This window comes from Nicotiana tabacum, chromosome 2 (genome assembly GCF_000715075.1).
Source record: "Nicotiana tabacum cultivar K326 chromosome 2, ASM71507v2, whole genome shotgun sequence".
Classification (NCBI taxonomy): domain Eukaryota; kingdom Viridiplantae; phylum Streptophyta; class Magnoliopsida; order Solanales; family Solanaceae; genus Nicotiana; species Nicotiana tabacum.
In genome coordinates, this window is record NC_134081.1 from 92123493 (window position 1) to 92147615 (window position 24123).

At 41.9% G+C, this 24123-nt stretch overlaps 1 protein-coding gene across 1 annotated transcript; it reads left to right on the forward strand.

Moving 5' to 3' along the window:
* The first annotated feature begins 1410 nt into the window (after positions 1-1410).
* On the forward strand, positions 1411-2145 carry LOC107775822 (uncharacterized). Its single transcript, XM_016595606.1, has one exon. The coding sequence runs from the start codon at positions 1411-1413 to the stop codon at positions 2143-2145; it is 735 nt and encodes a 244-aa protein (XP_016451092.1).
* The last annotated feature ends 21978 nt before the right edge of the window (positions 2146-24123 follow it).

Here is a 24123-nt window from a genome sequence, read left to right on the forward strand (position 1 = left end):
CTTGTAAGGGAGGTACATAGGTTGGGTTGATTCCTAATTGTGTCAGATTTTTAAATCCATGGCAAGACAACCTCCACATCCGCATGAGGTGAGACACCACCAGCGATAAAGAAGCTCCTTGAGGCTTGGCTAACTGATACACTGACCAAGATCTTTCATAAGCTCATTCAGGACACAGCCGCAGTAAAGGCGAGAACATGTGCCGCAACACCAGTGGACGAGCAGCATGATCAGCCTCTTCCTCCACCCATGATGACAGGTATTACTCACAGTATTGTTAACAGTGCAAGCAATGACGCTCTTACAGCCATTCTGAAAAGGATGGAGGAAATGGAAAATGAGAACAAGACACTTCGGGATCAAATGAGAGAGCACCAAGAAAGGGTCGATAAAATACCGGGCGCTCCTAAGTTATTGCCGAAGAGAGATGCCAGTCGGTTCGTCGAGCAGCAGTACAATGACAATGCTGCCCCACATACCATACCAAAGACTTTTAAAATGCTGCCTTATCTGAAAATATACGATGGCACAACCGACCCCGAGGATCATGTGACCCATTACCTCACTGCCGTGAAAGGAAATGACCTCGCCAAAGAACAAGTATCCTCCATTCTGCTAAAGAAATTTGGCGAACCCCTCATGGGAGGTGCATTAACCTGGTACTCGCAACTGCCAGTACATTCTATCAAAACCTTTGAAGAAATGGCCAATAAGTTTGTGACGGCCCATGTCGGGGCCAAGAAGGCCGAGGCAAGAGTGAATGACATCTTTACTATTAAGAAGTCCCTGGGAGAAGGACCGAGGGACTTCCTCGCCCATTTCAACTGAGTAAGAATGACTTTTCCCAATGTATCAGAAGGAATGGCGACAACTGCTTTTCAAAACGGACTGAACTGGAATGGTTCAAGGGCGACAAGAAAATTATTAAGTCAGCCCCCAACAACTTGGGACGAAATACATAATTCGTATTATGCCGAAGTCCGAGCAGACGAAGACAACCTCAATGGGCCGACTCATCGACTGACCTCAGTACGAGCAGAATCCAGAAAAGATCAGAGAAGTGATATCAGAAGAGATCCAGTGGCCCCACGGCCAAACTTCGAACGACATCTCCCATATGTTAGAACTACCGCTTTATCCTCATCTCGCCATGAAGAAGACCCACCCCGATCAAGAACAGAGACTCACTGGAATGAGAAAGGTATGCAACCTTTACTATCTGCTCATAATTTTTGCGTGTCACCTATAGAGATCGTCTACGTCTTGGATAAGCTCAGACCAAAGGTAAAGTGGCCACAAAAGATGAGGCCAGACCCGAATGTCAGAAAATCAGATGCCCTCTGCGAGTTCCATCAAGAGCGAGGACAGAAAATCGAAGATTGCATCGCCCTAAGATAGGAGGTCGTAAACATGTTGCGACAAGGATACCTCAAAGGATTACTAAGCGATTGGGGAAAGACCAACTTTACCAGGGGACGCGAACAACATCAAGGGCCGCCGAAGCCGCCCTCGCCAGCCCACACCATCCACATGATCATCGGTGGCGGGAACGACCCTTCCATCAATAGCGCAAACTTCACCACAACCCATAAGCTAAAACAGTCAATCACCCACGAATGGTATGACGAACTTGAAGAAAGTATCACCTTCGATAAGTCAGATACCAACGGTTTGGAATTCCCTCACTATGACGCTCTCGTAATTACTTTACGAATTTTAGATACTGACGTAAGACGAATTATGGTGGATGTTGGGAGCAACGCGTGTATTATCCATCCCCGAGTACTCACACAAATGAAACTTGATGATAAGATAGTACCACGCTGCATCATACTAACATGCTTTAACAATGCAGTTGAACGAACATCTGGCGAGATGACACTCCCCGTCCTGGTGGGTGGCGTCACTCTGGAGACCACTTTCCACATCATGGACCAGGACACGGCATACAATGCCATAATAGGGCGACTATGGATACACATCATGAGAGCTATACCCTCCAGCTTGTACCAGATCATCAAATTCCCAACTCCATGTGGCATATTCAGCATTCGCAGGGAGCGACGCATATCCCGAGAGTACTACCGCATCGCCCTAGACTGCACGGCTACCCAACAAATGAGAGATAGAGAGAAAGAGGCATAGCAATCAATAGGGTACAGGTCGGTAAGCGATGATAGCGGGGACGTCATAAGAGACCCCGATATGGCCGAGGCCACAGGATCAACAATAGAGGACATCGACCCCGTTCAACTAGACAGAAACGACCACAACAAGAAAGCTTACATCGGCTGCAAACATCAAGAACCGGGTAAGTTTCATGAATTTTTAACTGCTAACGCGGACTTGTTCGCTTTTAGCCACGTAGATATGCCAGGCATCCCAAAAGAGATTGCCACACACAAATTAAATGTCGATCCACTCTACCCCAGTGAGGCAGGTTCAACGTAAGTTCAACTACGCAATCAATGACGCAGTGTGGGAAGAAGTGGAAAAATTATTGGAAAACGACTCTGTCAGAGAGTCGAAGTACCCCCAATGGGTCGCCAACGTGGTCATGGTGAAAAAGAAGAACGGTAAGTGGCGGATGTGTGTAGATTTCACCGACCTGAACAAATCTTGCCCCAAGGATTCGTTTCTATTACCTCATATCGACCAGCTCATCGACGCGGCAACCGGGTATGAGTTACTAAGTTTCTTGGATGCCTACTCAGGCTACAACCAGATCCTTACGGAGGAAGAGGACCAGGAAAAGACCACCCTCATCACCAACCAGGGGACGTACTGCTACAGGGTCAGGCCTTTCGGATTGAAAAATGGGGGGCAACTTACCAAAGGTTGTGACGAAGATGTTCAAAGAACAACTTAGAAAAATGATAGAGGTATGCATCGACGACATGCTGGTCAAGTCCAAAAGGAAAGAAGATCACATCGACCACTTAAGAGAAGCATTCAGCATACTCAAGCAATACAACATGAAACTGAACCCCAAAAAATGTACATTCGATGTGGCCTCATGGAAGTTCCTGGGTTTTCTAGTATCGCAGCGGGGTATCGAGGTCAATCCCGACCAAATCAAGGCCATCAACGGGATACCACAGCACTTGACCACCAAAAACTAGGTCTAGAAGCTAGCCGGCCATATCACTGCTCCTTCGAGTTTCATCTCACGATACTCCGATAGGTGCCACAAGTTCTTCGGCATACTCAAAAAGGATAATGGCCTCCAATAGACCTATAAGTGTGTCCAAAACCTGAAGGAGTTAAAGGTATACTTGTCCTCTCCACCGCTGCTCTCAAAACTAGAACCAGGACAACCTCTCCTTATCTATCTCGCCGTGTCCGAAGTAGATGTGAGCGCAGTCTTAGTCCAAGAAAATAAAGGTACGCAATCTCTCGTCTATTACATTAGCAAGACACTAGTCGACGCCGAGACCAAATACCCTCATCTTAAAAAACTGGCTTTGGCCTTAGTCGTAGCTTCACGAAAGCTTAGACCGTATTTCCAATGCCATCACATCTCGGTCATCACGACTTTCCCCTTAAGAATCATTTTACACAAACCTGAATTATCAGGCAGATTGGCCAAATGGGCCATCGAACTAAGCGAGCAGGATATTACATATCGATAGAGAACGGCGATAAAGTCTCAGGTCCTCGCCGACTTCAGTGCGCATATACTGCCCGAAGTCGAAAAGGAAGTCGTCCACGCTTCTTCCCAAACACAACACCTCTTGGTCCTATACACCGACGACACATCTAACGCGTCAGGGTTCGGGCTGGGACTCGTACTCAAAGTCCCAACATGCGAAGTAATTCGCCAATCCATAAGGTGCCCGTACATGACTAATAATGAGGCCGAGTATGAGGCCGTAATTCTAGGACAATGACTAGCACTCAAATACGGGGCGAAGCGGCTAGGGTTGCGCTATGATTCTCAGCTCGTGGTCAAGCAAGTCACATGGACTTTCCAAATCATGGAGCAAAGGTTACAAAAATACCAGACCGAAATCTACAAACTACTACCTGAGTTCGACGAATGTCAGTTCGATCAGATTCCCTGAGCACATAATATCAAGGCAGATGGCCTCGCCAAATTGGCAACAACCACCAAAAACATTACAACCGGAGACCAAAATGTGATCCACCTCCTCAACTCGTCGATAGACCAAATCGAGGTAAGAACTATAAACCTGACTTGAGACTAGCGCAAACGTATTATTACATATTTGCAGTGCGGCGTACTCCCCAACAATAAAAAAGAGGCCAAGAAACTTTGAATGCAAGCGGACAGATACAACATCGTTCACAATGACATGTACAAAAGACATATGGCGGCCCTCTGGAGAAATGCTTAGGCCTAAATCAGACACGCGTCCTTGAAGAAGTACAAGAAGACCACTATGGAGCTCACTCACGCAATTGAGCTTTGGTCAGGTGCCTCAAACGAGCACAGTATTACTAGCCCATCATGAAAAAGAAGGCCGCGGATTTTGTGAAAAAATATGAGCAATGCCAGAAATACGCCCCAATGATCCACCAAGCAGGCGAACACCTACACTCAATAACTTCTCCTTGTCCGTTCATCAAATGTGGAATGGACATCGTGGACCCCCTCCAGGCGGGACGAGGTAACGTACGATTTCTCTTGGTTTTAACTGACTATTTCTATAAATGGGTGGAAGCAGGAGCAGTCGCCCAAATACACGAACAGGAAGTGATCGCCTTCATATGGAAAAATATCATATGTCATTTCGGTCTCCCCAACGAAATCAGATGCGACAACGGACCTCAATTTGCAAGAAAGAAGGTCGCCGACTTTTTTGAAAAATGGCACATCGAAAGAATACTGTCAACACCTTACCACCCCACGGGCAACGTACAAGTGGAGTCCTCCAACAAGTCAATACTGAACATCACGAAGAAGAGGCCAAGGGACTGTGGCCAAAAATATTACCAGAAGTACTTTGGGCCTACCGAACAACGCCAAAAACGAGCACAGGGAAAACACCATACTCGTTAGTCTATGGGACTGATGCAGTAATACTAGTCGAGGTCGGGGAGCCCAACCCTGAGATACTTCCATGAAAGCGGACCCCAGAATGATGACAGTAGAAGGTAGGGACTCAACAAAGTTGGGGAACGAATAGATATGGCCTACGTGAGGATGATCTCCCAAAAGCAACAAGCAAAATGCTACTATAACAAAAGAGCAAAGATCAAGCCACTTAAAGTCGGGGACTACATGCTTAAAGCTAAAACACAAGCAAGCAAAGATCCACGGGAAGGCAAACTAGGAACAAATTGGGACGGCCCTTACAAAATCACAACAACAACAAGAAAAAGGTCATTCACACTAGAAACAGTGGAAGGAAAGTGATTACCAAACAATTAGAACATTACACACCTCAAGTACTTCAACTTTTAAAGGATGAGGTTCCCAAGGTCGCATTCTTTTTCCCTCACCCGAGTTTTGTCCCAATTGGGTTTTCTCGAGGAGGTTTTTAACGAGGCGATGACGGGGTGTAACGACCCGGCCAGTCATTTTAGTGAATTAAAGTCCCGTTCGGTGACATAAGATTTTGAAAAGCTTCGTATTATGTGCTATGACTTGCATGCGTGATCGAGTTCAGTTATCGAATTAATCAGAGTCAATTTGGAAGAAGAATTCTAGTTTTGGAAGCTTAAGCTGTAAGAGTTGACCGAAATTTAGCTTTTGTGTAAACGACTCCGGAATGAGGTTTTTGATGATTTCAACAGCTTTGTATGGTGATTTTGGACTTAGGCGTGTATTCGGATTTGGATTCGGAGGTCCGTAGGGTAATTTGAAGCATTTCGACGAAAGTTGAAAAAGTTAAAGTTTTGGAAGGTTGAGAGGTTTGACCAAGAGTTGACTTTGGTGATATCGGGGTCAGAATATGATTCTGAGAGTTTTAACAACTCTGTTATGTCATTTGCTACTTGCCTGCAAAATTTGACGTCATTCCGGGTTGATTTGATAGGTTTCGGCGCGAGTTTTAGATGTTGGAAGATTTGAAAGTTCATGAGTTCGATTCATGGTGCGATTCATAGTTTCAACGTTGTTTGATGAGATTTGATGCCTTAACTAAGTTCGTATCATGTTTTAGGATGTGTTGGTATATTTGGTTGAGGTTCCTAGGGCCTCGGGTGTGTTTCGGATGGGGCTATGGGCCATTTCCTTCTATTTTTGGACTGTTGTTTTGCTGGTACCTAGTTTCCTTAATTGCATTCGCGTCAATTCCCCTGCGTTCTCTTAGTGTAATTTTGGAGGATGAAATATTTACTCTTTGCGTTCGCATGCTTCTGTCCGAGATCGCGATGCATTAAACACCTTGGCAGAATATATAGTACTCTATTCTAAGGGTTAGCCATTTAAAACATTTTTGGAGTTCTAGAGCTCGGTTTTGAGCGATTCATTGTGGGTTTTTCAATCAAATCAATTGGGTAAGTGTTCCTCACCTAGAATTTATTATATTTCATGATTCTATATTTATTTTTATCATTAAATTAGTGTTTTGAGTTGAGGAAAAATAAGGATTTTGAAGAAAAGTTTCAAAATGTAAAATGATGATTTGAGGGACGAATTGCTATCAGAATTTGACAATTTTGGTATGGTTGAACTCGTATCGAAATGGGTATTCAAATTTTATAAAATTTGTTGGTTTCCGAGGTGTATGCCCGGGGCTCGACTTTTGGGTTGATTTTTAGTTTTTGATAAAGATTCAAGCTTCATTATCCGGAATAGTGTCTTATGAGTTTTATTTATGCTTTAAAGTTATTTTGGCTAGATTTGAGCCGTGCGGAGGTCATTTTACTTGAGAAGTTTGTTTTAGAGTGTCGGTCTATCTTCTTTGAGGTAAGTATCTTACCTAACTTCGTGTGGGGGAACTACCCCTTAGGATTTGAGTCTTCTATGCTAATTGTATCATGTTAAGTCGGTGTACGTGAGGTGACGAGTACGTGCCCGGGCTTATTTGTGTAAAGTTGACCTTTTAGGGGTCTTAGGTCTTTATGTTCACTAGATATGAAGTTGTTTTGCCATGATTGAGTTTCCTATTTACTAGTTTCACCTCTACGTGTTTTAATTGGAATTAACTGATTCATGATCCACCCTTATTGCCTATTTGACTCTTATGTGCCTTAACCGAAGTTGTTACCTCTTCTATTGTCATGCTATCCCTCCTTAATCGTTCTTCCTTAATTAAAATTATAATTATATCTTCTGTAATTGTTCATCCTTAATTGAGGTTATGATTATCTTTTCGTTGCGTACCCTTAATTGAATTTGTCGTAACTCTTTCGTAATTTCTCAACCCTAAAAGAAGTTTAGCTATCCTATATCTTAGTTGACTTATCCTTATTTTGAATTATTGACCCGTGATAACTCCCTTGTTGTTGAATTGTACTTTGTGGGATCGTTGTTGCATATCATTTCTCCTTTGTTGCACTATTCTTATTGTGACTAGTATTCTATGTTGTGTTTATTATTTGTGAACTCGTTCTACCGTTTCTTTGTGATCGAAAGCTCTTGATTTGGGTTACTTGCCGTACTTTTGTGTTATTGTCATTATTGCTGTTGTACTCAGTATTGTGTAGCACGAGGTTTCTGTTGTGCGGTTGTTGTTATGATGCATGAGGTCTCTGTCGTGCGGGTGTTATTGTGTTGCACGAGGTTTCTGCCGTGCTATTGTTACTATTGATATGTGCACATGCGACATGACAAGGCGGGCTATATTTGTGGGTTGCGCATGTGGCGAGACAAGATGGGAATATTATTATGCACATTGTCGTGCCCCGTTTTCTCGCAAAAGCCGGGCTTCGACGTTCTGACAACTCCTCTTAAAAGGAAGGGTGTTAAAAGAGAGAGTCGCCACCTAACGGATTAAGGTGCGTTAGGGCATCTATTTTGCAAATAACTCTGGATTAACCAGTTACGTCACCAAAGATCGGGTAAGGGCTCAAATTACCTTGAGGAGAAGGTGTTAGTCACTCCTCGAGGTCCACAATGGTGGGTCTCGGCCGAACTCAAATTATATGAATTAGTCTAAGAGAAGGGAAGCAATTCGAACAAATAAAATGATTGACTTTAAACAAAGGTGGGGGAGGGGGTCCTAAGGGGGTAAGTTTTTTAGCCTAAAGGATCACCCCGTACTACATAAATAATACTTCGTAACTCCCTCAAGATGGGGTGTTACTCATATTATTCAGCGGGTATAGACTATCATCTCCTGCTACCCGATTACTATCTTTAAATTGTTTACCTAAAGCGTACTAGTCAATTCTAAGTCGTACCCTATGCGTGCACTACCCGTCCCATGCCTACGGTACATGAGGCTTTGGACCTTTATTTGGGTAGTTCTAGACTTTACATAGGCTCAAAAATGGTAAAACTAGGCGACTTACAAAAATAAGTTGGACTTTATGTAAAGGCAATTAAGGGCTTAAGTTAGTCTCCACACACAAACAAACAAATGCACGCGGGATGTTTAAGCAATACATAGTTTTAGAATTTGAGACTTAGAGTCCTATATGCATGGATTCTAGGTGATACTGAATTCAATATCGTATATGTGGTGCTGCTGTCCCAAGTTAACTGATTTGCAGATTATGGGGGGGGGGTCGTGAAACCTATAGACATGATTTCTAAGTGACTATACAGTTTAGGAGTATTTGGTATTACACGCTGATTATTGAGACTACATGTTATAAGTTAATCTCTAGGTGATTTACGCAGTAGGGACAATAAACCTATTGGAAATGCTCAAAATTACTTATGCCTCCTAATAATCATGTGGATGACAGCGTTTGAAGAGCGAGTAGTGAGGTCCTATAGGCATGATTTCTAGAGACTCGTGATTGGGGCTGATTCTCATATGTTTTGCTCCTATAGGCATGCTTTCTAAAGGTTGACAGTTTGAGCTGATTTTATACATATTTAGCTCCTATAGGCATGCTTTCTAGTGAATAACTGAGTAGTCATGCAAAGTGCTCACTTCATATAGATATGCTGTCTATAACCACGCAACAGTAGACATAGCGTCTGAATAATAAACAAGTACGGTGTGTGCGTGCTTCTCCTAATATCATAATTTCTATACGGCTCATGTAATCGAACAACACATGTAGCAAATACATTGTCAAGTCCTATATGCATGTTATCTACCCATGGCATATAGATATAGAATTCTACCCATTCCCTTTTCATTAACACCCCGATTTCTTATACAAAGTATTATTACATGCCCAGCCTTGTTGGGCCTTCAACATTTTCGGCCTAGCATACCACACGATCACAGGTCCATAGGGGAGTTCAGACCCCTTTAGTGAGCCACAATACCAACTATTGCATCACTTGGAATCAACACAATACATGATAATGAGGTAGGGTATTAGGGACAATTTTTTTTAGAAGTTGAAGAATGACTAGAGCCTAACCCTAGTGTGTCAGAATTCACAAGGGCCTCAATTAGACCCCGAGCAGTGCTCACACTAAGGAGGCCAACAACAGAGCCTAGATAGCCTTAGCTTTCATCCGGCTAGGAATAGGAATTTGAATGTCAAAGTAACAAATAAGGAGGGTAGATAGAAATCACTGAACTGACCATACAACACAAATAGTCAAGCAAGCCAGTAGATTTAGCAAGGTGCACATAGCAAAATATCACATAAGCACACATCATAGGAATTAGGAGAAGAGACAGGTTTGCAAGCATACATAGGTTGCACTGGTGGACATCTAAAGGTCTAAATTAAATTTAGTCTAACCTAATGCCACATTAATCAACACTTGAATACAATAGAGGGATACACTTGTTGATAACCACAAAAAGGAGAAAACAGTAGATAGACCAAGACATACTAGGAAACATGTTATCACAAGAGTTTTAGAAAATAGAGTTAGAAATCTAGGATTACATGAAACGAGTTTGAACAGGTCTTAAAACACTCCAATATACACAGGATTCATTGAAAGTTTATTTAAGTAAAGGGGTTCTCATAGAGCTAGGGCATTATCTAAGCATAACATGCAAAACAACATACAACCGCAATACTGAAGTCCAAATTAACATATTAAGATGCTACATAGGTATAGAATTAATCCTAGGATATAAGAGATCACATGGTGCAAATTATGGTGAAGCATGACATGAACAATAGACTATTCTGAGGCATCAATTAACACAGAATGATATCAAAGATGAACACCATCATAATTGGGCCAAAGTTCAGATACATGAACAGAAAGAAGGAAAGAAACTAAGCATTATGAAGGTTTAAACACTAACCAGTAGCAGAATTAAAAGAGTGTAGAGTGTAGTAGCAAAAACCCAAAATCCCCGATGCTTTAGAGTTCACAAGAGCCTCGAGAATGGGCTCTAAGCAATGCTTGCACCGGAGGAGGTTTTTCAATAATTTAGAGAGCAGTTAAGCGAAAAAATAAGAAAGAACAAAGTTCACAGTAGCAAGAACCCAGAATTTCTGGCCTTGGCTTTCAGCTGGCCAGGAACCAGAATATAGAACAAGAGTATTTAGAGAACAAAGAGCGATAACTTTAATTTTTTAGTAAAACATTAACGATTCCCGTCGTCCCCCAAAGGGGAATGGGGAGAGGGTTATATAATAGTAGAAATTAACATCTAAACAAGAAAAATCATAAATCAATCAAGAGAAAGGAAAGAATCATCACATGCAATCAAATCAGTAAGGAAAAGAGAAAAATCTCAAACCCTAATTTTAGGGAAAGTGTAAAATCGGCAGAAATCTAAAATAAATAAGAAGTAAAAATCACATGCTGCATAGAATAAGATGAACATAGACGAAAATACCTTTTAAAAACAAAGAATTGGACCTGATTTGGTTCGATTTAAAAGAATCTGAAACCCTAATTTTAGGGTGAGTAGGAATCACAGAAATACACAGAGATTCATACCATAAAAGAACAAGAATGAACATAAACGGAAGTAGGTCAAGGAACTGAACCAGCTTTGGTTCGAAGTTGATGAGATACACTTGCCATGCTTAGGCAAGCGGTATATAGAAGGTTCCAGTACCAAGGGGGAGTCGAATATGGCAAGAAGTGATCGTATAATCCTATGTTCGGTGGGATTAGGAGCAAAATTTGGGGGGAGATGGATAGGGTTTGAGAGATGAGAGATGAGAGATCAGAGGATTCAAGGGTGGCAGGCGGTGAGGAGTGATTTAGGGTTAGGGGGTGTTAGGTTAATTAAAAAGGGATGGGGTAATATGGACCGTTGATCTCGGAGATCAACGGCCATGATTAGTCGGGGGTTCTGGGTCGGGTTGGTTAATTGGTCGGTTCAGAGGGTTATTTGGTTTGGTCTCAAAGGTTATTGGGCTGGGATTGGGTAGTTTTAGGTCCGAAAATAGGTTTAAAATAGGCTATTATTTAAATACCCAGTATTTTTATCAATAAATAATTTATAAAAGTAATTAATAAATATTAAAAATATCATTTATGCATGAAAATGATTAAAAACAATTATTTAATATTATAAAAATATAAAAAGTTATTTTCTGCATAAATAATATAATTATACATGCATATGGGCTATTATTGCAAAATGTGCAATTTGGCCCTAAAAATGCAAATGTAGTTATAAGAAATGATTTGAAAATATTTAAAACCTAATATTGGTATAAATGATAAGTTTATATGATTAAATCATCATAAAAATAATTTGTAGGGTAATTATTGGATATTTATATAATAAAATACAGAAATAAATTGATTTAAAGTCTTTAAAAATTATGAAATATTACGAGAAAATACTTGTGTATGCTTGTAAATCAAATTATGATGCATATGCACTATTTTGAAGGTATATATATATTTGGAAAATATGAGAAAAAAATCGGGTATCAACATCTGCCCCTCTTTACCTGGGAAGGATGAAAGAGTTATCGAGTAAAGAAATGATGATCGATTTTAACCGAACGAGGTAATTTTGAAAAATATAGGCCGGACCCTAGTTTCTGAGCTGCCTACATATCCCTGGTTTTACAGGAATCAGGCCATGTGTAGTTCTGGATCCAACGATGGAATAAGCCGATCGAGTTATTGTAAGAACAGACAAGATATTCCGGGAATGGTTATGGGTATTTGAACGGTTATCAGATGGAAATGGGTAACAGACAGTGGTTGGTTACATTTGAAATAATTGCAAGATGTGAACATTGAACGGAAACCAGAGCAAAGATTGCTCACGTTAAGAGAACGGTTACTTCCTGGATTACCTGCAAAACTTAAAACACAATGCATGCAAGTATATATGGATTATTGCGAGAAATTAAACATGATGCAAATTCCCTTTGGACCATGAAAGCTATCTTTGGACGATGGGGATGGTGCCCTTAGACCATGATGTCCTGGGCTATGAATTGCGTGATAAGGGATTCGCAGGCCGTGAAATGATGTTCTCGGGCTATGAAGATGGTGCCTCCGCACTATGATGCCTTTGAATATTGATGTGCAATATTAAGAGATCCTCAAGCTATGGCATGGTGTCTTCCGGTTATGAGGATGATGCCTTCGGACTATGACGCCTTCGGAAAATTTGGCTATGCTTTAGCCCATGAGATGCAAAGACATGATGCTTGATATAAAACAAGACAAAGCTTAGTCTCGTGTAGGATCGGGGGCAGAGCTTAGCCCCGAGGTAGAGAATAGTGCAAGGTTTCAAATAGCCTAGCATTTGTAGTTAGGCAAGGAGAGACAATGCTTAGTCTCGTGCAAGAATGGAGACAATGCCTAGTCTCGTGTGAGGGAAGGCAATGCTTAGCCTTATGCAATTAAGGAGGCAGGGCTTAGCCTCATGCAAAGATGGAGACAGTACTTAGTCTCATGCAATTGGAAAGGCAGAGCTTAGCCTTGTGCAATTAAGGAGGCAGATCTTAGCCTCATGCAAAATAGAGACAATGCTTAGTCTTATGCAATAGGAAAGGCATAGCTTGGCCTTGTGCAATTGAGGAGGCAGGGCTTAGCCTTATGCAAGATGGGAGACAATGCTTAGTCTCATGCAATAGGAGACAGTTCTTAGTCTCATGCAGTTGAGGAGGTAGGGTTTAGCCTCATGCAAAATAAGAGACAGTGCTTAGTCTCATGCGATTAAGGAGGCATGGCTTAGCCTCATGCAAGATGGAGACAATGCTTAGTCTCGTGCAATAGGAAAGGCAGAGCTTGACATTGTGCAATTGAGGAGGCATGGCTTAGCCTCATGCAAGATGGGAGACAATGTTTAGTCTCATGAAATAGGAGACAGTGCTTAGTCTCATGCAGTTGAGGAGGCATGGCTTAGCCTCATACAAAATAGGAGACAATGCTTAGTCTCATGCGATTAAGGAGGCAGGGCTTAGCCTCATGCAAGATGGAGACAATGCTTAGTCTCGTGCAATAGGAAAGGCAGAGCTTAGCCTTATGCAAGGAAAGGCAATGCTTAGCTTAAGCAGGAAAAGGAAATGAGTGATAGCGGAGTATTTCTTAGCTGGAGATATGTTTGCGTTTGGCAGCTTTGTCGTTATGAAGATAATGATTCCGAGGTGTGCCCGAATTTGAGAATATTTCTTATTCCTGCATGCAAAGGACAATTGTGAGTTTTACGGGGGAAGGTTGGTTCGTGCTTCCGCCTGCCTGCTTTGCTTTGCTCTGTATCGAAGTCCTTACTTGAGTTACCACGGGTAACATCTGGATGTTTCATAAAAATAAAGTTTTCAAAAATGTGCATGCATATGATGAATGTAGTTATTTAAAATATATTAGTATGCAATATCAGATAAATTAGATGAACCAATAACTGTGACATTATCAGAGATATTGTGACCTTCCTGCCATAGAATTTTGAGGGTCCTCCTCAAAATTCTACCCCAGTTATTTAGACGGTTTTCTGGATATTCCGCACAAGGTGCTGTTGGCTGAGCTTGCCCCGGAATTTTGAGGGTCCTCCTCAAAATTCTCCCTCAGTTTTTGATTGTGGGGAAAATGAGAATTTTATTGAATTATGACCGAACCCATAGGGCTGCCTACGTATCCCCTCTTAAATGAGAATCAGGTCAAGCGTAGTTCAGTTACATCAATTGCATAAATTTAAACAGCTTTAAACATAGTATCTTTGACTGCATCTGAGTTGATAGGCTTTGGCCAAATTTCTCCATCCATTTCTGCGAGTATGAGTGCTCCTCCTGTTAGTACTCTGTGAACCATATAGGTTCCTTGCCAGTTGGGTGAGAATTTTCCTTTGGCTTCATCCTGATATGGAAAGATTCGTTTCAGCATCAACTGCTCAGGTGCAAACTGTCTAGGTTTAACCCTTTTGTTGAAAGCTCTGGACATTCTATTCTGATAAAGTTGACCATGACACACTGCATTCATTCTTTTCCTGTCAATGAGAACTAATTGTTCATAGTGACTTCTTACCCACTCTGCATTACTGAGTTCAGCTTCCTGTATAATTCTCTTTGGAAGAAATGGTTGGACAATCTTCGGAGCGTGCATTTTTTAGTATGATTTGCATGCTCCAAGTACTCTCCTTTTGCCAAGTACTCCTTGATATCATGGAACCATGGGTTCTCGTCTACTTCTTCTTCAACATGAGCGCAGTAAGCTGGCTGATTATGAATCTTTACCGGAATGGGGTCGATGAAATTCTTGTTTTGATGCTATATCATGGAGGACAAAATGGCCAATGCGTCTGCGAACTCATTCTAGATTCTCGGGACATGTCTAAACTCTATCTTTATGAACCTCATCATCATCTCTTGCATATGATATAGATATGGTAATATCTTGGTATTCTTTGTAGCCCATTCTCCCCGCACCTGATGTACCAGAAGATCTGAATCACCAAATACTAGTAATTCCTGGATATTCATATCAACGGCCAAATTGAGCCCCAATATGCAAGCCTCATATTCTGCCATATTATTGGTGCACGGAAATCTGAGTTTTGCGGATACCGGATAATGTTGACATGTGTCTGACACCAAAATGGCTCCAATACCCACTCCTTTGAAGTTTGCGGCTCATCAAAAAATATTCTCCACCCGTCGTAGGCTTCGGCGATATCTTCCCATACGAATGATACTTCTTCATCAGGAAAATACGTTTTTAGTGGTTCGTATTCTCCTCCTACATGATTTTTCGCAAGATGATTCGCTAATGCTTGTCCCTTAACCACCTTCTGAGCCATATAGACGATGTCGAATTCACTCAACAATATCTGCCATTTTGCCAGCTTCCCTATAGGCATGGGTTTCTAGAAGATGTACTTCAGAGGATCCATCCTTGATATGAGATATGTTGTATAGGCACAGAAGTAATGCCTTAATTTTTGGGCTATCTAGGTCAAAGCACATCAAGTGCGTTCCAGCAAAGAATATCGTGCTTCGTAGGGTGTGAACTTCTTACTCAGATAGTATATGGCTTGTTCTTTCCTTCCCGTCTCATCGTGTTGTCCCAAAACACAACCGAAAGCCCCATCTAATACGGAGAGATAGAGTAGTAGTGGTCTACCAGGTTCTGGTAGGAGCAGGACTGGCGGTGTGGACAAATATTCTTTGATTATGTCAAAAGTGTTCTGACAGTCTTTAGTCCAATTGGTTGTGGCATCCTTCTTTAGCATTTTGAAAATCGGCTCACAGATTACGGTTGATTGTGCTATGAAGCGGCTGATGTAATTAAGACGTCCCAAGAAGCTCATCACATCTTTTTTGTTCCTTGGAGGTGGCAAATCCTGGATAGCCTTGACCGTTGATGGGTCTAGCTCAATTCCTCGACGGCTGACGATGAATCCTAATAATTTTCCTGCAGGGACCCCGAAGACACATTTTGCAGGATTCAATTTCAAATTGTACCTCCGAAGCCGATCAAAGAATTTCCTCAAGTCTGCTATGTGATCTGTACTTTTCTTGTATTTGATGATGACGTCATCCACATATACCTCTATCTACTTGTGTATCATGTCGTGGAAAATAATTGTCATGGCCCTCATATAAGTGGCCCCAGCATTCTTCAGACCAAACGACATTATTTTATAGCAGTACACCCCCCATAGTGTGATAAAAGCTATCTTTTCGGCATTCTCTTCATCCATCCAGATTTGATGATATCCCGCGAAGTAATCCACAAAGGATTGGAGTTCATGCTTGGCGCAGTTGTCGATCAGTATGTGTATGTTGAGTAACGGGAAATCATCTTTGGGACTTGCTTTGTTTAGGTCTCGATAATCGATGCATACTCTGACTTTCCCATCCTTCTTCGGAACTGGCACGATGTTAGCCAACAAAGTTGGATATTCAACCACTCTGAGAACCTTAGCTCTGACCTGCTTGGTAACTTCTTCTTTGATTTTTAAACTCATATCTGGCTTGAACTTTCTGAGCTTCTGCTTTACCGGCGAACACATTGGGTTGGTAGGTAGTTTATGAGCCACTATGGACATGCTCAAACCGGTCATATCATCATAGGGCCATGCAAAGATATCCTCATATTCCTTCAGGAAACGAGTGTATTCTTCTTTCTCTGATGGTGACAGGTGAATGCTTACACGTGTTTCCTTGACTGTTTCGGAGTCTCCTAGATTAACTATTTCAATCTCAACCAAATTGGACTTAGGCTTATTTTCAAAGTTTTCCACTTCTCTGACAATTTCCTCGGGTATTATATCTTCTTCCAGATCCTCTGAATCATTATCCTTATGTTCCATTGTCTCATTACATGTCACAGTCGTAAGTTCATCGGGATAGGTAATAATAATGTTATAGAGAAAAATGTAAAGAATAATAATAAATACTAAAAACAACAATGCATTTAGATAAATCTTGCAAAATGTCGAATAGATACGGCTCGATGACCCGAGCAATTATTTCAAAACAAAACATGCTTAAAATGTTTTAAATGCTCATAAAAATTGCTTTTAAAATAAATGATGCTAATTACTAGGCTACCCAGGAACTCTACGGGCCCTTGATGATGCAGCAGTCCAGTTCTTGAGAACAACTCCCTTCTCTACGGTCTGAATAATGAGGCCTTCCTTCTCCTCCTCCTCAACTATTGCACTGCAATTCATGTCTTCATCATCCAGAAACAGATTCCTTATACCGGCTAGAACTTCATCTTCTTCAGGCTCTCATATTATGTCAGCTTGGTGAAATGACTGGCTCAAATGTGGTACTGGTTGCTCTAGCAGGTAATAAGGACCACACCATGGTGGCGACCAATTCTGATACTCGTGCCAGGTGTATTCATACCCAAGCCCAAAGGTTGTGCCGTGTCGCTTTAGCTGTATTAGTTTGGTGATCCCCTGAGATCCTTACCGAGACCTTTACCAGGCTCATACCCTATCCATGCCAATATGCCTTATATATTACCGCTCCACCATTTGTCCCTTTCAATTACGTTGACGGGCTCGATACGATGGTATGTTTCTCCACTCAACTTCCTTCTATTCTCGATGACTGGAACAGTTTGACTGATGTAAATAGGATTACTTCTGTCCCCATGGATGATCACTTCTCGATGGTTCCACTCAAACTTCACGAACTGATGTAAAGTAGAAGCTACGGCCCCAGCGGCATGTATCCAAGGTCGTCCCAACAATAGGTTGTAGGTAGAAGATATGTCCAACACTTGAAACTCAACATCAAACCAGGTTGGGCCCATCTGTAGGCTGAGGTTGGTTTCACTAATTATGGCCCTTTGAGACCCATCAAATGCTTTCACATTCATACTTCCTCCTCGTATCTCGTGCATGCCTTTATCCAATCTTTTCAGAGTAGTTAGTGGACATATGTTAAGACTCGAACCCCCATCTATCAGGACTCTGGCAATGAACTTATCCTCAAACTGCATTGTGATATGCAGTGCCCTGTTATGACCTAGTCCTTCTGGTGGTAGCTCGTCTTCATGAAAAGTGATCTTGTGGATTTCCAACACTTATCCTATCATATTGGCCATTTCTCCACTGGTAATGTTATTGGGTACATAAGCCTCATTCAACACTTTTATCAACGCGTTCCTGTGTGCCTCAGAATTCTATAGTAATGATAGAATGGATATCTGAGCAGGGATTTTGTTCAAATGATCAACCACAGAATACTCCCTAGCTTGCACCTTTCTCCAAAGGTCATCCGGGCCGGTTCCAATGATGGGCTTCCTGGAAGCGGCTTCTTTACATGTTTCCCCTAAATGCTCAGGCGTGTAAACCCTACCAGTTCTAGTCATACCTTGTGCTGCACCAATTTCTTCCATTTTCCCCTTTCCTTTCCTTCTTACTTCAGCGACATAATCCCATGGTATAGCATTAGACTTATAAGACAGTGTAGGTGCTACCATCACGGTGAAGGGTGTTGTTACTTCAACCTCAAACGGAGTTGGTGCAGCTACCTCAACTTCAATTGGTGCCTGAGTTTGTACCATGATAGGTGTGAGAGTGACTGGAGATGTTTCGGGATTATCCCCTTCTCAAATGAGTTCAATTGACCCCTTTGAGTCCCATTCTTCATCGATCTCTATCATGTTTACCCCTCCGCCCCTGTGATCCTGGAGAGGATTGTTACAGACATTGGGTGCAGCCTCCTTTGCATGTATGACTTTGGTGTCGATTAATGTCTGAATCTTATCCTTTAAAGTACGACACTCATCAATGATATGACATTTCATGCCTGAGTGATAGGCACATATCTTATTTGGATTGACCAATTGAGAGGAATTTTCCACGGCGACAGCGGGAATAGGAGTGATATAACCGGCAACCTTCAGTCTCTCGTACAGTTGGTCTATAGGTTCAACAATTGGCGTGTATTGTCTGGGTAGTCTGCGGTCGAAATTTGGTCTAGGTTTTTGATAGTTTTGGCAGGCTGGTGGTGACTGGTGAGTGGTAGTATGCGGGTTGGATATTATAGGTATGGTAAGTGGTGGCAAGTTGTCGGTATCTGGGAGGTGAAGGTTGATATGTGGGTGGAGGTATTTGGTATGTGAGAGGAGACTTCGGACCTTGGGCTACCATTACTGCACCTACTTCTTTCTTCTTGGAGATACCTCCTGACTACAGGGCCTTATTTGTGGCTTGGAGTGCTTCAAAATTTGTCACCATTCCGCTTTTGATCCATTCTTCTATTCTCTCTCCCAACTTGATGATATCAAAAAATTTATGGTTCTCAATAACCATCAATCTTTCGTAGTATTGCGGATCCTGAGCTCTGACGAAGAACTTATTCATCTGTTCTTCTTCCAGCACTGGCCTTACTTTTGCAGCTTCAGACCTCCACCGAGTAGCATACTCGCGAAAAGTTTCCGTTGGCTTCTTCTTGAGATTTTGAATATAGAAAACGTCTGGTGCATTTTCTGTGTTAAACCTGAACCGATCCATGAAATCTGATGCCATGATTACCTAATTAACCCATTTCTTTGGGTTCTGACTGATATACCAAGACATGGCATCTCCAGTGAGGCTTCTCATGAACAGCTCCATGCAGATTCTTTCATCCCCACCCACTCCTACAAGCTTGTCACAATATGTTCTCAAGTGCACCTTCGGATCATCTGTTCCGTTGAACATTTCGAACTTGGGAGGTTTATAACCCTCTGGCAGTTCTATGTCCGACTAAATACACAAATCTTCATAATTCAAACCCTCAACGCCTTTCCCCCCTTCGACATTTTGAACCCTGCCGGTAAGTTTCTTGAGTTCCTCTGCCATGTTCTTGATAAAAAGGTAATTCTCGGCAGATTTGGGTATGTATAGGGTCTGTTGTGGGGTGTGGGGTAAGGTTTCCACATATATGGGATTGCTTTGGTGGACTCCGGGAATTTGGGCGTAATGGTGGTCATTGGTTGAGTTTTGTAGGCCAGGAGTAGCATGTGGTACATTATGAGGAGTGTGGTATGTGGTAGTTTGTGGGTACTGAGTTGGATGATGATGATGTTGTGGAGGAGTTGGTGGAGGATTAGGATGTTGGGGAGGCGTGACGTATTAATGAGGTGCAGGAGGATTTTGCCGGTGCTGGTTTTGTTTGTTTTGAGGAGGTGTTGAGTTTTGGGTATTTTGTTGGTTGATGTCGGGAACATTCAGGGTAAGGGAAAGGTTTGCCAAGTTTCGGATATGTTCAAGTTCCCCTCGTAACTCTAGTATCTTTTGCTCTAATCGTAAAACCAAGTCGTTCTGTTCCGGAGTACTCCGACCATCCGAAGTCTCAATATTCTGTGCATGTGTAGCGTTGTCTTTCCTGATACCGCCCAGATCATCCATCTTAACCTTTCCTTTGTTCTTAGGATCACTTGGAGGAGGAGGAGGTGGGGGACCTCTAGATCTGGTATGATATGCGAATGATGCCAGTATGCACAAACCAACCTTAGGGGATGGGAATAATCAAAATAAAGAAAAAGCAAAAAGTAACCAAGGTAGTAAGGAATATTAAAAGAGGGTTTACGATATTAAAACATATTTCATAAAGTCATGCAATAATTCGCGTCCTAATTTGGGGACCTCATCGTGCCCGAGGTAGGCCTAGCGACATATAGCTTTGGAGAAAACTCAATGCCGATAACTGCATCATTTCATTAATATGATAAATAGACCAAATTTCTACTAAAACGACAATAATTATAAAGAGTCACTAGTGGCATTTGCCTTATTACAATCAAATTCTAAAACAAATCTAGAAAACATCACCCCTAATCTACTTGGTCCCAGAGGGACCTTCCCCAAGCTTGGCCTTCTTAGCCCCGTCAATCAGATTCCCCAGGTCGCGCATGTCCAATAACAGATACGCCCTTGCTAGATGTCCTCCTTCATTTCCCTCTGCGTTCTAACAATCCGAGACCCTTTCCCTCATCTTTCCCTCAAGTTCCATCAAACCCTGCTCCAAATACTCCAACCTTTCTGTTGATTTAGTAGCGATCCCCCTCCATTCATTGATTGCTTCCATGTCCATTTTATGCTGTTCCAAATGCTTGGACTCAGATTCAAAGACCCTTTTGCGCAACCTCTTTTATTTGACTTGTGCTTCAGCAGCATCGTCTATGATCCTATTCCTCAAATCAACCCCTGGCTTGACCTCTCCTGCAATGTCATCGACCAACCATGATGGGTAGAAGTGCACATGGCTGGCATGATACCTGTCTGGCTCGATGGTATATTTCTCCACAATAATCTTTTGATGCCACATGTGCTGTGCCTCAAACTTGAATGGAATGACATTCCCTTGGAAATCTATTTTGTAATGAACCATCTTGGAGACTCGTGGTATGACCTATTTTCTCCCAGCTTGCCTCATGACCCTGATAGGAGCATAAGGATAGATACCCCTTAATCCGATTAGCAATAGATGAGGAACATCTCTTGACCTAATGATGAATTCGCTAGTTGGGAACCATTCAAACATCCAATGGACCTTGTCGTTAGTCAAATTACTAAAGAAGTGTACCCAGCCCATAGCTTTTCCTGGTTGTGCAAACCTATCCGGGATAAAAGTCATTCTTTTCGGATGGTGAAAAGCTATGTGGTCATTCCATGGTCGCCGCAAAAATTCTTGACGATATTGTCCCCTTTGAAGATGTTCCAACAGCCATATTTGCAGTAACAGATTGCAACCCTCAAAATGCCTATATCTTTTCTTGCAACGGTCTAAGGCTCGGTATATCTCCGCTACGATCATTGGGACAATAGTGTAAGTATGTCCCTCGATTCCTTCCATTAGGGTCTTAGTAACCATAGCTAAGCGAGTGTGAATCCTTTCTCCTTTATTGGGAATACCAGCATCCCCAAAAAACAGACAATGAACACAAAAACTCGGCGATGAGTCCAACCCAGAGAGGTGATAGCAAATTCATCATGATAAAGACAGTAGGACTTGCTGTGCCCATAATGCTAGTAAAGGAAGTCGTAGGATTTCTTCAGACAGACTAACCCATCATTTTCAATGAAACCCATCATTTTCAGAAAACCTCGAGAAGTGCAATTTTCTGGTACCAACAAACCAGGGCTGTCCTAGGGAAGCCCAGCAAAGCCTCCTATTTCCTCTAGAAGGGGAGTCATTTCTATATCACTAAAATGAAAGATGACCCTCTTCTCATCCAATAGCATAGTAGCGGCCTCGATCAGTACATTGTTTGGCTGAATGTCCAACAAAGAAGGTAAATTTCCAAGAACTCTTTTCACATGGTTTTTGTTGCTTGGCGAGAGATTTTCCCACCAATCTAGCAACAAAGGTGGTATACTTTAAACCATGCCGAACCTGGGGACTTTGTGCCTCATTCCTGCAAAACAAATAAAGTTAGCCCTTTCCCCCTCCGGATTCGACTATTTACACATTAATGATTAGCATATCGGCACGTTTTCTCCAAATAATGCACATATCATGATGGTACCCATTGGAATTTAAGGAAATCCCAGCGGGCTTTGGACAAGGCTTGCCTTAGAGAGTTATTACACGGATAGCGTTCTAACCCATACTAGGTTTAGACATGATGCATGCACAGTTAATATTAGAGTAGGGTTTCTACAAGAGTCTAGACCGGTACCCTCAAGTGGACAACTTGAGAGGGAAAGGCACGGAACCGTCGATGGCACCGCTGATCGACTAGTTTTACCGCAAATAAGCCTTTCTAAATTTGAAAAGGGTAATATAGGAAGAGCGCGAACACTCATCAAATGTCGCTATGGTATAATTGCGTGCGAGTGGAATATGACGTAGAGCATGCTTTATGCAAAGATAAAATAACACGTTGTCAAGTATTTTGCATGATAAAAGTGATAAATGCAGTATCTAATAAATGTAAAGACAGAAAAGAAAGAAAAACAGGGAAGAAGTTAGTTCGTATATAAAAAATTATAATAAAGCAATAAAGGGGTAAGGATTGGGAAAGTCATGATATAATAAAATTTTAAAAGTTGAAGCCAGTGGAATGCATATTGTAACCATATTAAGCGAAGAGTTGCATGTAAGTTCATATAAAAGGGTAAATAGGGAAGGGGGTGTGCATGTAGCAATAAAAGGGAGAATGGGAGCGGGATGTTCAAGTATCAACAAAATAATAAAGATACTCTTATCGAGAGAGACTAATTCATATAGACCAAGTTCGTAATGGTAAGAGCCTAAATATTTCCCCAGCTGAGTCGCCATGCTGTCGCGCCCCGTTTTCTCGCGAAAGTCGGGCTTCGACGTTGTGACAACTCCTCTTGAAAGGAAGGGTGTTAAAAGTGAGAGTCGCCACCTAACAGATTAAGGTGCGTTAGGGCACCTATTTTGCAAATAACTCTGGATTAACCGGTTGCGTCACCAAAGATCGGGTAAGGGCTCAAATTACCTTGAGGAGAAGGTGTTAGGCACTCCTCGAGGTCCACAACGGTGGGTCCCGGCCGAACTCGAATTATATGAATTAGTCTAAGAGAAGGGAAGCAATTCAGACAAATAAAATGATTGACTTTAAACAAAGGTGAGGGGGGGTCCTAAGTTTTTTAGCCTAAAGATCACCCTGTGCAATATAAATAATACTTCGTAACTCCCTCAAGATGGGGTGTTACTCATATTATTCAGCGGGCACAGACTATCATCTCCTGCTACCCTATTACTATCTTTAAGTTGTTTACCTAAAGCGTACTAGTCAATTCTAAGTCGTACCCTATGCGTGCACTACCCGTCCCATGCCTACGATCTAGGAGGCTTTGGACCTCTATTTGGGTAGTTCTAGACTTTACTTAGGCTGCTCAAAAATGGTAAAACTAGGCGACATAAAAAAATAAGTTAGTCTTCATGTAAAGGCAATTAATGGCTCAAGATAGCCTCTACACACAAACAAACAAATGCACGCGGGCAGTTTAAGCAATACATAGTTTCAGAATATGAGACTTAGAGTCCTATATGCATGGATTCTAGGTGATGCTGAATTCAATATCGTATATGTGGTGCTGCTGTCCCAAGTTAACTGATTTGCAGATTATGGGGGGGGAGGGGGGGATTATGAAACCTATAGACATGATTTCTAAGCGACTATACAGTTTATGAGTATTTGGTATTGCACGCTGATGTTATAAGTTAATAAACCTATAGACATGATCTCTAGGTGATTTACGCAGTAGGGACAATAAA